General features: G+C 42.3%; 1 protein-coding gene across 1 annotated transcript in view; it reads right to left on the bottom strand.

Moving 5' to 3' along the window:
- LOC144769133 (transmembrane protease serine 9-like) overlaps window positions 1-16,990 on the bottom strand; it is a 159,899-nt gene that overhangs the window by 19,112 nt on the left and 123,797 nt on the right. The window contains exons 5-6 of the mRNA XM_078653143.1: window positions 5,561-5,927; window positions 3,055-3,217 (exon numbers count right to left, since the gene is read on the bottom strand). Of these exons, the coding sequence (XP_078509269.1) occupies window positions 3,055-3,217; window positions 5,561-5,927 (530 nt within the window). The remainder of the gene's footprint in view (window positions 1-3,054; window positions 3,218-5,560; window positions 5,928-16,990) is intronic.

Below are 16,990 nucleotides of genomic sequence, written 5' to 3'. Positions count from 1 at the left end.
CATCCCTCTATTAAATTTTGTCCCCCAAGCCATTTACATTCCAGCTAAGCACACTTATCCCTGATCTTCGTCTAGTTTTCGACATTGTGTTGGTATGGAAACAGTACATTCACATCCTTGTCACCTGATGCTAACAAAACCAAACAAAACACAAATACCTCCTTGGACATAGAGCTCGAAAAGGCTCCCAAACCCAACTCTCCCACCCTGCACCCCTGCTCATGGCTTGCGCCCAACCCCAACTGGCAGTGTGCCTGTCGCCCCATAAACTAAACTACTGACTAACTAAAAGTAGAAAAAGGAGGAGGTCAGGACACCGTCACCCCCCACCCCCTTGAGTAACCACCCCGCTCTGTGTCCCTGTCCAACCGTAGTCCTGGGGCCAAAATCAAAACAGAACATGTAGGTTGAACCCACTACCTGACGCTTTCAAAAAGTCCCAGATAGCCTGCGGCCACCATCATTCCTCTTCCTGCGGTCCGCCACCTCCATCACAGTCTTGCCTCTCTTGTCCACTCGGGGGACAGCTTTCCAACCTCTCTGAAGCCACCTCTGGGACGTCGAAGAATCAAACCCTCCCTTCAGCCTCCACCCTCAACCGAGCGGGAACATCATTGCATATTTCAGCCCTGCATCCCTGAGCTTCTTCTTTACTCCAAGGAAACTTTGGCGCTGCTTCTGGACAGTCTGGGTAAAATCCGGGAAGAAAGTGAGTGTGGCGTTTTCATATCGATCGGGAAGCCTGCAGGATAGCGTCTCTGTCCCTGAGGTTTAACACCCTCGCAATCACTGGGCGGGGGGGCCCCCGGCTTGGGTCTCCCCCCGGCACCCTATGTGGTCGTTCGATCATGAAGAAGTTGCCTAGCCCCTTGGGCTTTAGATGATTCAGGATGATATCCTCGACGAATAGGTCTGGGGCTGGGCCCTCGGCCTTCTTGGGATCTCCAATAATGCGGACATTGTTGCGTCGAGCCCTCTCTTCATACCCGTCCAGCTTCCGGTTGGTCAGGGCGCCGGAGGCCTTAAGGTCTCGTACTTCCTGCTGGAGCTGTGCTACTTCATCCGTTAAGCTGGCGGTCTTGATATCTAGAGACTTAACTTTCTCACTCGCCTTAGTGAGGTCAGCTCGTATGAGATTGACCTCGATGGTGACCACATCTAACTTATTGTCCAGCGACTCCATTTTTTGACCCAGGAAGGACTTCACACCATCTATAGCCACCATCACGTCGGTCAGGGTAGGTTCAGCCGATGGGCCAACAGATTCCACTCCGCTCGATTGAATCCGTCTCGAATCTGGCGGCGTCCCCCGAGGCATCGTGTACCGGTCAAGTTTGTTGGTCTGGACCTGCCGCGACCCTTAAGAGGTTCTTGACTGCTGCCTATCACCTCCGGGTTTTGACGCCATCTCAATTGCCTCCTCGGTGGACCCCGGGTCACTCCACTCCGCCCATATGCAACAATGGCGCACTAGTCACCCAGCAAGGGTGACTGCGGGCAATCAAGTAGTGTCTCCAGTCGGTTCTGGCTCCAATACAGGTGAGCGGACAGGCTCAGCCTCAAAACTGCTGCCCCCCAGAGGGCCAGTCAGACCTCAAAGCTGAGTCCTCGATCTCAGGGGAAGTACCAGGCCAGGGAGGCGCCGTCCCGCCTATCTCGAATCACTACTTCCTGGACCACCCCGGCCCCCACTGCCACCAAAGGACGATTGTTATGGCCGGCTTTGGCGCTCCCAATCTCATCCGCTGCGCCACCTCCACTGCTCACACCGATCTGTGCCCTCTCTGGAGTCAATGTCATCAGTGCCCTACCAGTCCAGCGACAAAGGCAGATGTAGGTCTCACTCCTGGGGGCCCGGCCTCCAGCCGCCATCACTCAGTCAGGGGAAGCCCTGTAGGCGACAGTTCTCCATCTGGGGCCAGGCGTCTCCCATTGCCACCTCCTGCAGCGCTGTACACCGGGGCCCCCCAATCGGTCTTAGGGGAGGAAGCAATCTCGAAGGATACTCCCCGGGCCACCACTTCTCCTCTTTGCTCAAGCACCAGGTCGGGAGGACCTTCCGCAGCTTTCTCCTCCGCAGCCTCGTCACCGCTCACACGGAGCCGGACGGGGGGCCCCACACTGCAGCACACCTTGTCTCCGCCACTCTCCGCTAGACACTGGCGGCAGTACATCCGCACCGGTGCCCGACCGACAACTTCCGGTCTGCGGCCCCGGTGTTGTTGAATTTGCGGCTGGCTCCCTCGTCGACTCTAATCCCCGGCTCCAGCCAACACACAGGCCTCATAGGGCACGCCGTCTATCTCCGGCCCCGATGTCGCAGCAGGGTCGGAGCAGCCGGAATGGGCACTGCTCACCTTCATCCGATTAGCGGTGGGATCAGCGATCAGGATTTGTTGCAGGATATTTAGAGATGGGGACAGATCCGGAGGAGCTGAGGTTTCATGCCGCCATCTTTGACTGGCACGTAGCTCCTCCCCCACAATTTATTTATTTAAATTATTTAAATGAAATATGCAAGTACAATAATTCTATAAAAGCAGGTTTACATATCTGATAAAAAGTGAAAAACTGCCTGGTGGAAGATTTCTGGTCCTGCTGGGTTCCTGTGGTACTTGTATTCCTCAAGGACCCTGTCACTACTGTTACTGGGACAATAGGAGATTACAGGCAACTCATAACGGGACCCCAAATGACAAGCCACAGATATGAATTCTGGGGTGTGAGGCAAGAAGCCCTTCATCTTCTTCTGGAGTTGATGAAAGTAGCTCTGATATATAGGGTGCAGTCATGAAGAAGCAAATTATGCAGTCTTATTTAGGAATTACTCTAAGGTTGCTCCTCCTGGGACACTTTCTAGCAATGATTCCATGCCTATTTCTTTTACTTCTAATACCCATTTCTCCTAAGGTCTCTATCTAACAGAGGACATCAACTGATAGTTCCTTTAGAAGAGCTGACCACACGTCCCCAGTCCCACACTGGCATCTGGCTGACTTAAGGCTGCAGGCCCATTCACCCTGTCCCACCACCACATCTTCATTGTATTCTTACCTGGGAAAACAGTGTGCTGCTGTTAACACCCATCTCTTTGTGATCAGTGAGCCCCCACACACATGGATTCCATTTTGTTGAAGGCTGATCTGCCAAGGCCATTGCCCGTTGTTGGCATCCACTCCTCCCACAATTCTGTCCGAGATCACCGGCGATCCACAAGCTGGAAAGAAGAAGATGTCAGACCTATCAAAACTTGATACCAGACATCAGATTCATACAGATAGGTTTGTTGGAATTATCTTGGGTCTCTGAGTAAAGTATCCACTTTTAATGTCTTGGAGACAGAAGCACTTTACAGAAACCATGTAGTAAAAATATGATTCTACCTAAACCTCAGGTAAATCCCATGCAATTTGGCAGCAAATGCGACCATTGCCTAATTCTTTGTAATGGAGAAGGAGTCTGTGGGTCACAGTGGATGTGGTTCAAGGATGTACATATTATGGGAATGTTTCTTGAGTCTGGGGAGTTACAATTGGCCAAGAATTGAAAATGTGTGAAAGTTTGACTGTTTTAAAAAATGAAATCCACCTGTGGAGAATGAAAGTTGTCTTGACTGCTTGGACAATATAAAAGTTGCTAATGTAGATATAAAATATGGACACTCCCCTTACAGTAGTGCAAGCTCTTGTCATTTCAGTAAGTATTGTAATGATGCTCTCAAATCTGCGAGGTAAATATGGCCTAAGGCAAAATGATTTTGGGATGCATCGCCTGCTTTTCTTACCAGGTTGTGAAGGTCCAGTCAGCTGACTCCCTAAAAGAGAGGAATTAAAGTATTGTTACTTGAAGTTGGGATAACAAGCTTCAAAGAGTTCACCTACATTCTACAGAGGAACAGTAAAATTCCCTTACCTACTGTAATATATTCAAATGCAGGCCCCACTTAAAATAACACAAACAACTCACCTCACTCAGCATGACCAGAGATACACCGTTTACTTCGCACAGCAAAACGCAGACAATCCCCTCACCTACCATAGTATAGTTATATGTAACCTGTATCGGCCACACCTACTTCAAGTAGAAACCCATTTTTACCTCACATTGTGTGAACACAGGCACACTATGTACCACCCACTGTGTAGTTAGGTGGTAAGCATGGAGTCCTCAACTCCCCTGGTGCACTCAAGCACAGATTGCTTCTCTACCTCTCTGCAATAAGATATGCACATCTCATCTCTCCTAACAGGTTCAGGGTCAGTCTCTCCTCTTCCTCTGCTCGCCCCCCCCGTCAGTGTAATCAGCAGGTGATCCCTCTCCTCACATAGATGATCAGAAAAAATGCTGCAACTCTCACCATGGGGTACTTGTCAGTTTGGATCAATTTTCTTCTAGGGTTGTCCCCTTGCACAGCTAAGGCAGATTTTTTAACGGTTCACTGGAGAGGGTGATAGGCCCTGCCTGTAATTGTACATCTTCTACATAACCGTTCTGAATTTCCCTGTATTTCATGGTCTGTTGTAAGAAAACATTCTCTCTACATCTTGGAGCACCATGTTTTTCAGATGGTTGGCCCTGCAACGAACACAACATGACCAAAAGCTACATATTTCCGTAGAGACGATAAAATGAGCAGTGCTTCCCCTTACTCCATGGGTTGTTAGCACTCTAGTTGGTATCTCGATGATCTACAAAGTAATACAATATTTATATGGTCCTTCCTGCCTTTTTCGTTCATTATATTTTCCCCCTAACCACCTTCTTTAGTCCATTGTCCTACTTTATTTTGATATTCCCTACATTACTTTCCTACGCCTCTTTCTTCCTTCAGTCTATGCCGCCCTCATTTCCTCTTCCATTTTTAATCAAATATCCTTTTCTTCATTCCATGTTTTCACTTCCTAACTTCCTTGGTTAATTTCCTACATAGACACCTAAATGCCTGACTTAGTTTACTTCATGTTATATGTACCTTTTTGTCCTTACTTTCCATTCTTTCATTCAGTCCATTTCTATCCTCCTTTCCAACACTGTGAGCTTGTACATGAACAAAATAAGTTTTTTCTCTCTCATCTCCTCTCCCCGTTCCTTTCTATCCATTTACTTTTACAATTCTGTCGTCTTCTCTCCTCTTCTCTCCTCTTTTCTCCCCTTCCTTCCATTAAATATGCATTATTTCCTTTGTTCAATTATTTCAATCCTTCATTTCTTAGTTGCTTTGTTTCTAATTAACAAAATGCTGTATTCATACAGTTTTGTAAAACTTCACTTGAGCAAGAGGATATTTTTTCACAATTTTATGTTTCCTACACACTGTTATTAGAGATGTATGTAAATGATGGACAAATTAGCTATTTGCCTTTGGTGCCAGGATTTGAGAAGAGGTGGTGAGGTCTCAGGTGTAATCAGGGTGGTAGTTGAGCTAGCTTTTCTTTTGGCAGCAGATGTAGTTGTGGCATGGAAGAGAATGGCTGTGGCCTATTGGTCTTGTTTGTTTGTCTTGAAGTGGTGGAACTGGAGGGGAATGTGGAGAGGGCTGCCACTGTCTAGGCAGACTTACCGGTACTTGTGGCAGTGTAGCCTGCAAATGAACTAGTTGTGTTGGCCATGGCCGCTGTCGATGTTGAGCTGTTTGCAGTGGTGGTAAACACAGTAGATGTTTTGTTGGTGGCTCCAGAGATCAGATCAGGAGTGATGGGAGGGTTGCAGGTGAATGCAGAAGTCATGCCCACATTTGTTGTATTTGGGGTGGGTGCAGAACTGAACTCCACTTCCGGAACATGTTGCTTTATCCAGGCATCATAGGCAGTGACCAAGGTGTAGACCCCCGGGCGGTTTGGCAAGGCACAGCCATATCCCCAGCTCACCACTCCAGCAAGGAACCAACTGCTGCCCAACTTGCACACTAGTGGCCCTCCAGAATCACCCTGGTACATGAATAAAAGGCAAGTTAGTCCATTTGAATTGGAAATCCTCAATAAATCTCACAAAAATCTATAATGTTCCTTGTTGTCCTCAATTTTGCTTTCAGTGAGTGATTTTTCACAAGATGTATGAAACATCAAACAGTTTTCCACCTTAAAATGTTTAAACTAGAGGGAACAGTCTGAGTACTAACAAGATAGCGACTGAGATTTTCTGCACCTGGAATGTAGTGCCCCTTTATCTTCTGTTTATCTATTGCAAAAAATAGAGAAATGTGCACCCTCTCCTTTCCCTCTTTCACTCTCAACCTGTGAGACTGATGCTGCTAGCTGAATCATTTTTCATCTTTGTTGGGATGAGTGGGACTGCCAAAATCACTTATTGGTAATCTTAATTTTTCCAAACCAGTTTCTACTACGTCACAGTCCTTAATTCATGAGGAGTTACCATGTCCCTGAGACAGGCTATGAAAACAATTTACAGCTTCCAAAAAAACAGATGATCACATTTCTTTGTTGTTTCCAATTTCAGACTGAAAACATTTTTTAAAAGGAGTATTTACAAGGTCAATAGGTCTTACCTTAGCAATCAGGTTGGATGATTATCTTTTTATAGCAAGCATATGGCACAAAAATAAAAATGAGAAATAAAAGAAAACAACCTAAATGTGGTGGACATATCCTTACAATAAAAATTCAAATTGAAAAATAATAAATACAATTTTAATTGAATAGTAGAGGGTTTTCTAGGGGGCGGGAGCACTTGTGACAAGTAAAGAAATCCCTAGTACAGTGGGTCTTAAAATTTTGACTTCTATGGGACCCCATTTAATCATTACTGGAACCCGGGAACCCCTACTGAATGATTATTGGAATCCAGGTATTCCCCACTGACTCATTGCTACAAGCTGGGGACCACAACGTGAGAATTTTCGATGATTTCAACTGCGAAACACTATGCACAAAAAAAAAAAACCCCAGTATTTATCAAACAAATATACAAACGAAGAAATGTTTTATTTAAGGTAGTATCTATTTACCAGGCAGCTGGGTAAATGGTGAATTATTCTCTTATTACATGGCCGCTGGCTAAATAATAGAGATTCTGCACTGTTTGGCCAACAGCCGTACAAATAGAAAGAAACTTCACTCTTTACCCAGTCACTGGCTAAGTAGTAGAGATTCTAGACTGATTGGCGGTGCAAATAGCAGATAATATTTGTTATTTATCCAGCCGCTTGCTTAATAGTAGAGATTTTGCATTGTTTGGTCGTTGTCCATGCAAATAGCAGAAAAACTTAATTATTTACCTGGACAATGGCTAAACAGTAGAGACTCTGAACTGTATGGCTTGTCACGGTGGAAATAGCAGAAAAACGTAACTGTTTACCCAGCCACTTGTTCATAGAAGACATTCTTTATTGTCTGGGTGGTGGGCGTACAAATATCAGGAAAACCTAAATATTTACCCGACTACTGACTAAATAGTAGAGATTTTGTACTGCGCAGCTGGCAGACGGTCAAATAGCAGAAAAACGTCACTATTTGCCCAGGCGCTGGTTCATTTGTAGAGATTCTGAACTGTTCACTCAAAAGCTGTGCAAATGGCAGAAAAACTTCAATATTTACCAGTTTACTTGCTGAATAGTAGAGATTCTGCACTGTTTGACCAACAGCCTTGTAAAAAGCAGACAAAAATGTCACTATTTATCTGATCGCTGTCTTTATGGTAGAGATTCTGCACTGTTTGGCCGGCAGTGTTTGGAAACATTCACCCTAAATCCCCCTCCCCATGAGACTCCATTTCAGAAACAATCGCAAAAGTCCTTTTAGAGGTCTGATGACATTTCGAACTGAAAAAAGCCTAATGTTATCTACTTTTGTGTTCCCAAACTTGTGATTTTGTCACATGAGGCGCTTGGTGCTAAAATTGGCTGATATGCAGGCACTAACTTATAAGTCTAAAGGTCCCAAATGATTGAATGTTTCCACGTTATTTTGACAGACATATCAAAGAGATAGTACTCATCCCCTAGTCTTCCTTGGTTATTCTGGCCCAGTTGTTCTTTTCCTATTCCTTGTGGCTTTGGTCGTCCTAGGCCTTCTAGTGTTTTACCTCGTAGCCCTCATTCTGCTACTTTTATCCTCCTTTTCTTACTGCTTCTTTCTCCAGCACCCCTCCACAATGACTTTAGTCAGGGTCCCAACTCTGTCATGTATCTACATCTTATTTTTTTTCAATTAAAATTTTTATTTTAATGGATATGGCCACCACGTTTAGGTTGTTTTCTGTTATTTCTCCTTTTATATTTGTGCCATCTACTTGCTATAAAAGCATAATCACCCAACCTGATTGCTAAGGTAAGACCTATTGACCTTCTAAATACTTAAAAAAAATATATTTTCAGTCTGAGATTGGAAAGAACAAAGACAGTTGATCATGAGTGAATAAACCATTATATTTGTTATTATTATATTAATATTATAATATTGAATATTCTTTGCTACAGCCAAATACTCCCTGACTGAAGCGCAAAATATCTGTGTGTCACATCCTGAAGCTTGTTTAATTTCTTCATGTCTTATTTGAAGATTAAAACAGCGTAAATGTTTTTATCCAAAATTGATTTTATGCTTTTTTCATCTGTAAACAGCTTATCTTATTTCATTCACTTACCTTTTTACAATCTATTGTACACTTTTTATGCATTTACTCACAAATACTTCACACATTACATCCCCATTACAAGATGGCCACCACACTACGATTGCCTGGAGTCCCTTTTTTCTTTATGGCAGGCTACATAAAGACATTCTTCACATTATTTATCCGGCGACAAGTCAAGTTGTACATCATCTCTTTAGTCTATGGCCAGCGAAACAGCAAAGATTATGAACTATTTTGCCAGACGGTAGGTACATTGCAGAGATTTTATACTATTTGGATGGCAGCCGGGTAAATAGACACTTCCTTTATTTAATTGACAAGCAAATATAAAAAAAGCAAATTTCTCACTTTAATGGGAAGGATGGAGCATTTTTAAGTTCAATTGAGGCCACTCTTCATAAAAATTATACTGTTTGATGCACTTGTACTGCCCCACAAATCAATCTGAAAATACTAACTTAATCTTCAGCCTCCAGTTTCTACTTCTTTCACATTTACAAGACATTTTAACATTTCCAACTTGACCTTTTGCATTTTTATTTTTATAGACCTTATTAATCTGCTAATATGATTTCATTTTCTAAGCAGTGGTGGACCCCCTGAAAAGGCTTCATGGACCAAAGGTTAGCAACCCATTCCGTAGTAGATTTAATGCACATTACACATTACAGGAAATTATGATTTTTAGTAGCGCGAAGAGATTGTACTATTGAATTTGGTAAATTATAACTAAATGTATATTTCAATCACACAAGTATCAATAATAAAAATATAAAGCGAACAATGGCAGATCCAATTGGACTCAATTTGTAAGAGCTTTTTTATAGCCTGTGGTGGATTTGCCAAAGCATTTAAAATTGCACCGGCATTTGCAAAGTCACTAGCAGAGAATGGCAATCTTGAAAGTGTATTTTCTATACTTTCAAGATGGCTGTAATGTTGTGTCACACAATGTTCTGGCAGGCATTTTAAAACGTTTCAAACAAAACATGTTTCTATTTTCAAGCTGCCTATATTCAAGATACCATCACAATGTGTCACACCTAGTTGCATCATGCAATAAGTCACCCTTTATAAAATATAGCAAATACTCTTTCAGGATGACTATACACTACTACTGGAGTACTCATTGCCACATACGAATTACAGATGAACTGACTAATAGATGAAGAGGGCTGATCAAAAGTCCTTCTACACATTTACAGATTGTAATTGTAATTTTAAATGGTATTTATATAGCACTTACTACCCCTGACAAAGCTCTGCAGCACTTTGCAGTGAATGGCACTCTACTCTGGAACCCAAGATTTGAGGTTTATATTTAGTAGATTATTAAAGGTTGTTTTATGCATTAGTTGTGTTAGGATTGTGCTGTTGAAATTCTTGTGTGTGTAGTAGAGTTTAGAGTAGGAATTGGATGATGGGAATGGATGTTTGTGGTTCATATTAGTCAGAAAGGTTTGGGATGAGTCAGAGAGAAGAGAGATGGGACAAAGTTTGAAAAGAGAATTTGTTTCAATAGCAAAAAACTGAATCAACATGTTTGTGTGTGTATGTGTGTATCCCATCACCCTCGGTGGGTGATGGGATTCCGTCCTCCTTAAACCCTTCGATGCTTGTGACGGAACCGTTCCGTCATCAGTCACTGCTGAGCTGTGCTGATGACGGAACGGTTCCGTCATGACCACACCCTGTTCTGGAATGTCCAGCACAGGGGCGGAATCGGCGCCGCACGGAAGCGGTTAAAGGACTCCAAGGGCTATCTCTTAACTATTGTTGACTTTGTTCAGGTTTGGGGATTCAAAATCATACTGGTCTTTAAATTTTCCCTGAGACAACCCGTTGTAAAGGTGTGTGTATGTATGCACATGACATAGGGTAAGGTATTTTTGGCTGGAGAAAACCCCTATATATGAATACCTATATGTGCATAGACGGAGCAACATTTATCTGGTCGGATGTGTGCAATTATCTTGTGGTGAAGTATGCACACTTTTCATGACATTTCTTAAAGTTTTAATAGTAGGCATAAACTCCTCTATACATGTACCTTTATGGACACAGAAGCAGCAATTATAACATTGTCTTAAATACACATATCTAGTGGAGTTTTCCATAGATATATATATATATATATATATATATATATATATATATATATATATATATATATATATATATATATATATATATATACATGTATCTACTTATCACAGGAAGCATAGTTCCATGTACAATGTACAATGACTCATGTACACTGTTGTGTAGTGAGTATAACTGTCAAGTGGGCAACAGCCATCTCTTGACTAGTCTTCTGAAGGTAAGATGTTTGTCAGTGGATCTTATGGGTGTGGATAGTGAATGCCATTATGTGGTTGCCTGAACAGAAAAAGATATTCTACCTGTGGTTTGTTTCTTGTATGTTGTGCCATTGGGGGGAGGGGCCATTCTTGAGCATAGGTTACTTTGTTGTATGTATTTGTTGACATTCTTCCTGATAAAGAGCAGTCCTTTTCCATGTATTGCTTTGTATGTAATACAAAGCAGCTTAAAAGTGCCTCAAGGCAGGGGAGATGTGTGTAGCTGGATTCTAGTGGCAGCGTTGTGAATTTTCAGTGATCTTCTCATAGTTGACAATGGTAAGATGTGATACAGACCATTAGCGTAATCCAGTATAGATAGGAAAAGAGTGAGGATAGCTTGAACCTTGTGAGGAAATAATAGGAGGGGGAAGATGTGCTGCAGTGTTTTTATTGTGAGAAAGCTTGATTTGGCTACCTTATCTACTTCTGCATTAAATGACGGCTCGGCGTCCATGGTAATTCTGTGGTTTCTTCTCTTTTTAAACATTTTTGGCAGTGGTCCTAGATTGTCAGACCAGACACAGAAAGGGTAATAGGTTTTCTAGTCACCACAGGTGAATATTGAGGTTTTGGGGTCATTCGCTTTGAGGTGGCTCAATGTCATCCATTGGTCAACTGCCCGGCGTCAACTGAAGATTTTGGATGCTCCGATGTCCTTTGGGTTTTCCAGATTCAGAGGTATCTACCTGTCATCTGTATAGTTATAGCAGGTGAAGTGAAAGCAATTGATCCGATCTAGTAATGATCCAATATAGATGTTGAAAAGCATGGGTGAGATGATGGAGCCTTGAGGTACTCCTGCTTTAATGCTGTATGTTTGAAGGAGAATGGAGGAGTCTGTATAATATTTTTTCTATTGTGTAGGTACAATGTGATCCAAGCAAGAGCTGTCCCCTCTATTCCGGCTTACTCAAGTCTTTTAACTAGTGCGTCATGATCCATTGTGCCAAAGGCTGCAGAAAGGACCAAGAGAAGAAGGCAGCAAACCCACTCTGGCCAACTGTGTTTTAAGGTCATCCCAAATAGAGATTAGTGCTGATTCTGTGCCTCTTCCAGGATGGAATGCAGTCTGGACATTGAAAACTTAGAATTGTCTTCAATGAAGAGTGACATCTTTTTTAAAAAAAAGTTTTTTATTGAGCAGAGCAAGCTAAAACATTACAAAAGTAGTCATCAACAGGAAATGTACCTACTACTTTGCGATCAAAAACCTGTTCATAATACATACAATACCAACATGGATTAGATACAAGGGAATAAAATAAAAAACATGTTGCAACAGTATTTTGGCTGCATCTTAAAATGTTTATAAGTAAACTAATCTTACTTATTAAAATCCTAAATGCTAAAGTGCTACAGTATCCAGAAGGAGCCATACTAAACTTTTCAAAAATCAGTACATTTTGCTTTTCTGCATGAATAGAGAAAGAGAAAAAGCCATGATGCAACTATAATCCAGTTACAGCCTTAGGTTTAGGGGGCTGCTAAAGCCAGCATCGCAACTATTAACAAATGTGCACATGTTTCCACCCCAGTCAAGAAGTGTTACAGTGCTAAAGTGCTATAGAACCCAGACAGCTCCCCATTAAGACAGTCTTTTACTGGCATATTATCAGCACCGATAAAACTAGAAAAGGAAAGATTGCGACTATAATCTAGTAGCTTCCTCAAGTCTTCCAAGTAGATCTTTAATCAAAATCCCCACTTTTTATGCATATCCAGCATACTAAAAGTGCAGAGTGCTAAAGTTCCAGAGTACCTAGGTGCAAAATCTATAAGATTTCTAATTCTACCGTAGTTTTGAGGTTCGCCAGATATTTCCAAACAGCAGTGAATTTTCTTGTAGCGCCTACCCTCCTGGCATATGCTTCTTCAAACATCATAATTCGTTTCATTTTATTTAACTACTTTGAGAAAGAGGGTACGTCTTCCGACCTCCAATTCTGAAGGATTGAAGAACGCGCAACGAGGGAACAAGTCACAACAAAAGTCTCCTCTGCTTTGGTCAGATCTTCCCTTACTCTAGTAATGCCTAATAGGGCTACCAGGGCCGCCAGATCTAACCTCTTCTGAATTGCCTGGCTTATCGCAGAAAAAATCTTAACCCAGAATAGCTCTAGTTTTGGACACGTGAAAAATATGTGAAGCCAAGCCCCTTCATCTTCTACCCGGCATCAGAAACATCTATTCTCCAATTCCGGATATTTTATGTTAGAGTTTTAGGAGAATAGTATGCCATTCATCGAGACAAGAAGGCCATCCTTTTCAAATTGGCATCTCTTAATGCCTTACTCCCTAACTGGTATATAGACTGCCACTCCTGGCTAGAGGAAGTGCAATTAGTTTCACGTGATACTCTTTCTAAAAATGTCTTGACCAAAGAAGATTCGTTAAGTTTACTCAGCTGGGAGTACCAGTTGCCCATCCCACTTAGTTTGGCTCGACATAGAGCGATCACCAGTTTAGTTGGGGCACCGCATGATGAAAGATTATATCTTTTTATAAAATATACAATCAGGAGATACTCAAAAAAGCCAAGCTTGCTAAGTTCGCCATATATATTTCGAACCTCTTGCCATGTGATTATTCCATTATTCATAAAAAAAATGCCCTAGTTCTTCTTAGCCGCAGTTCTTCCAATTTCTGAGGTGACTAGAATGGATTTGAAGACCCAGATATTGCATTCTCCAAACTTTAGATAGTGGAATCCGGAAGAGCTGGCTTGTTTAAAAAAGGATTGCAATCTAGAAGCATATTCCTGCAATGTCTTGTATCTTGTCCTTTTCAGCAATTTAGTTATTTTTAGAAATATCAGTGTTTGCAAGTCAGATTCCTGAATCATTTTATCTAAGAAAAAATTGTCTAATAATCCATTTGGTTCCAGTAAACGAGCTGTAAGATCTAAAATCGCTGCCTCATAATAAGATCGAAGTTTCGGCAAAGCTAACCCACCCTGATTGATTCCTAGCTGTAGAGTTGCTAGCTTGACCCTGGAAGCTTTTATGACTCCAGACAAATTCCCTAAACTTAGACTCTAGCTCTTTAAAATAATTGGTATTAACTTTCAAAGGCATGTTTATAAAAAGAAACACAAGTAGAGGAAGTATGGACATTTTTATAAGGGCTACACGACCTATTAATGTTAAGGGTAAGAGTGACCATTTATCCAGCAATACTTAGATTTTATTCCGCATTGCTTGATACTTTAACTTAAAAAGCTGCTCATACTGATTAGAAACGAATACCCCCAGATATCGTATTGGTTCCGATTTCAAGGCCTGAGATTTAAGATTCAAAGGGAGCAAATCACAATCGTTATTTAAAATTAAAATCTCAGTCTTGTTTTCATTCATTTTATAGCCCCCAATGAACTCAAATTGGCTGAATTCTGTTAATACCCGGTCAAGATTCAAGCTCTCCGGACTTAAATATAAAACAATATTGTCTGCGAACAGCTTTTATTTTGCCATACTCAGTATTGGAGCTCTGATTTCCAAATTGTCGCTGATTTTTGTGGCCAGGGGCTAGATAAAGAAGGTAAACAGTAGGGGGGACATCAGACACCCTTGTCTAGTCCCACGGAATGAAGTGTGACATCTGGGTGAAAGTTGCTCTTTCTATAAGTTTACCCAGGAGTGATCCATTTGCTATGGGTCTGTAGTTAGTGGGGTCTTGATTGTCCAGGTTAGGGTTTTTCAATAATGGGTGTGTGCATGCCTTTTTTAATTCTTCTGGGGAAAATCTTGTGGTTAAGGAGTTATTGATGAGTGTTCTGATTGGTATGACTGCAGGGGTTGAAAGTCGAATGGTTTTTAAAGATTTGAGGTGGACAAAGGTCAGGGCTTGTTGGTTTGCTTACTTTGACAAGATCCAACAATTCAGTTGGTGAGCATTCTTTGAAGGAGCATAGAGTCTGTGCTTGCCTTTCCCTGGAGGACTTTATATAAAACATGGTTCGGGACTGTTGGCTTTTTTGTTGTTTAAATAATAATCCAGCATGTTAGCCTTAGTTGTGTAGTGATTTGCCAGTTAGTTACAAACTTCTTGAGAAATAGAGTAGGTAGTTTCTGTGCATTTTGGCTTATGAAATTCTGTGAATATTTTATAAAATTCCTTATTAGTTTGCATTATGGATTTGGTTGCAATAGTATAGGTTTTTGACTTTTTGATTGATGAATTGTACATTCTGTTGTGTCTGTGTAGGCATGTTTTGTCTTGAGGGTTGTTTGTTTTTACCCAGTTGAATTGATAGTTAGCAATTTGTTTTTTGATCTTTTTTTAATTCTGCATTCATTCAAGGGGCGTGCTTTTTTCATTATACATAGACCTTTCTAGAGGAATTAGAGGATCAAATGCTTTCTGGAGCCATTCACAGCATATTTGTATTGAATTTATTATGACCAGATATGTGTTGGAGGTAACCAGGTTTTATAGTTCCTTCAAATGCAGCTTGTTCAGAGGTCGTTGTGTAGCTGATGACAAGATAATTTTATTTGAGGTGAGTTTTGGTGTCTTGAGTTAGAAGGAAGTGGGGTTGTGGTCGGACCATGTCACTGGGCTAATTCTTTGGACTGTGACTGGGTTTAGGTTGGTGACGATAATATCTAATATGTGTCCAGTGATGTGTGTGAAATTGGGAATGAGCTGTTGTAAGTTGTGTGTGCTTAGGCCAATGAGCATGGTTCTGGGTTTGGCATATTAGGTTTGTTAAAGCATATGTTGAGGTTGCCAAGGATGCATATATTTGAGTATATAGTACAAAGGTTAGGGATTTATCTACCAATGTGCCTGGGAATGTTTCATTGCTAGGTAGTGGTCTTGATCAATCAATCAATCAATCAAACAGTATTTGTAAAGCGCAACACTGTCACCCCTAGGTGTCTGGGCACTGTGTCACCATCTAGGAGGCAGGTTGTGACTCTCTTTCTGAAGTCTGCCAGCAATGGGGGTGTATGGAGCTGGAAGGGAAGATCATTCCAGGTCTTGGCAGTGATGTAGGAGAAGGAGTGGTCACTGCTGTGGCTGCAATGGATGCGGGGTGTGTGAGGGCGAGTGAAGAGGAGTGCAGGTGTCTAGACGGTTGGTGGAAGTTTAGTTGATGGCTGATGTAGGCAGGTTCTAGGTCATGGAGGGCTTTGTAGGCGTGTCTGAGGATCTTGATCTGGCATTTCTTCTGGATGGGGAGCCTGTGGAGGTCTCTCAGGTGGGGGGCAATGTCGGTTCATTTGGGGGTGGTCCAGGATGAGTCTGGCTGTGGCGTTCTGTAGGTACTGGAGTCTTCTGAAGAGCTGGGTGGAGATGCCGGCATGGAGGAAGTTGCCATAGACAATGTGGCTGGTGATGAGGTCCTGAGTGATGGTCTTTCTGGTATTGGTAGGATCCATCTGAAGATTCTGCAGAGCATGTGAAGTGTGTGGAAGCAGGAGGAGCGACTGTGTTGACTTGTCATGTAATGGTCAGTTGGCTGTCGAGGATGATAGCGAGGTTGCGTGCATGGTTGGTCGGTGTGGGTGGAAGTCTATGTTCTGCAGGCCAGTAACTGTAGTCCCATGTGGAGATCAATACTTCAGTTTTGTCAGAGTTGAGTTGTATTTCATCCAATTCGCTACATTGGACATGGCGTTGCAGAAGTTGGTTTTGGTGTTGGAGGGGTCCTCGGTGAGCGAGAGCATCTGTTGAGTGTTGTCTGCATAGTAGATTATGCTGAGTCCATTAGATTTCACATGTCTGTGAGGGGGGGACAAGTAGATGTTGAACAGGGTGTGTCAAAGGGATGGTCCTTGTGGTGCGCTGCCTATGATGTCTTTGGGTGCGTAGGTGAATGGAGGCAGTTGGATGCTCTGTGTGCATCCTGTAAGGAAGGAGGTGATCCATTTGAGGTTTTCTTGCTGTATGCCTCTGTTGTAGAGACTGTTGATGAGAGTGCTTTGGGAGATGGTTTTGAATGCAGCAGAGAGGTCAAGGACAATCAGGGCAACAGTTTCTCCATGGTCAAGGAGTGTTCTGATGTCATCTGTGGCAGCAATCATTGCGGT

This window comes from Lissotriton helveticus, chromosome 7 (genome assembly GCF_964261635.1).
Source record: "Lissotriton helveticus chromosome 7, aLisHel1.1, whole genome shotgun sequence".
NCBI classification, from domain to species: Eukaryota; Metazoa; Chordata; class Amphibia; order Caudata; family Salamandridae; genus Lissotriton; species Lissotriton helveticus.
Note: the sequence above shows the minus strand (reverse complement) of the source record. Positions and strands in the feature narration are given on the sequence as shown.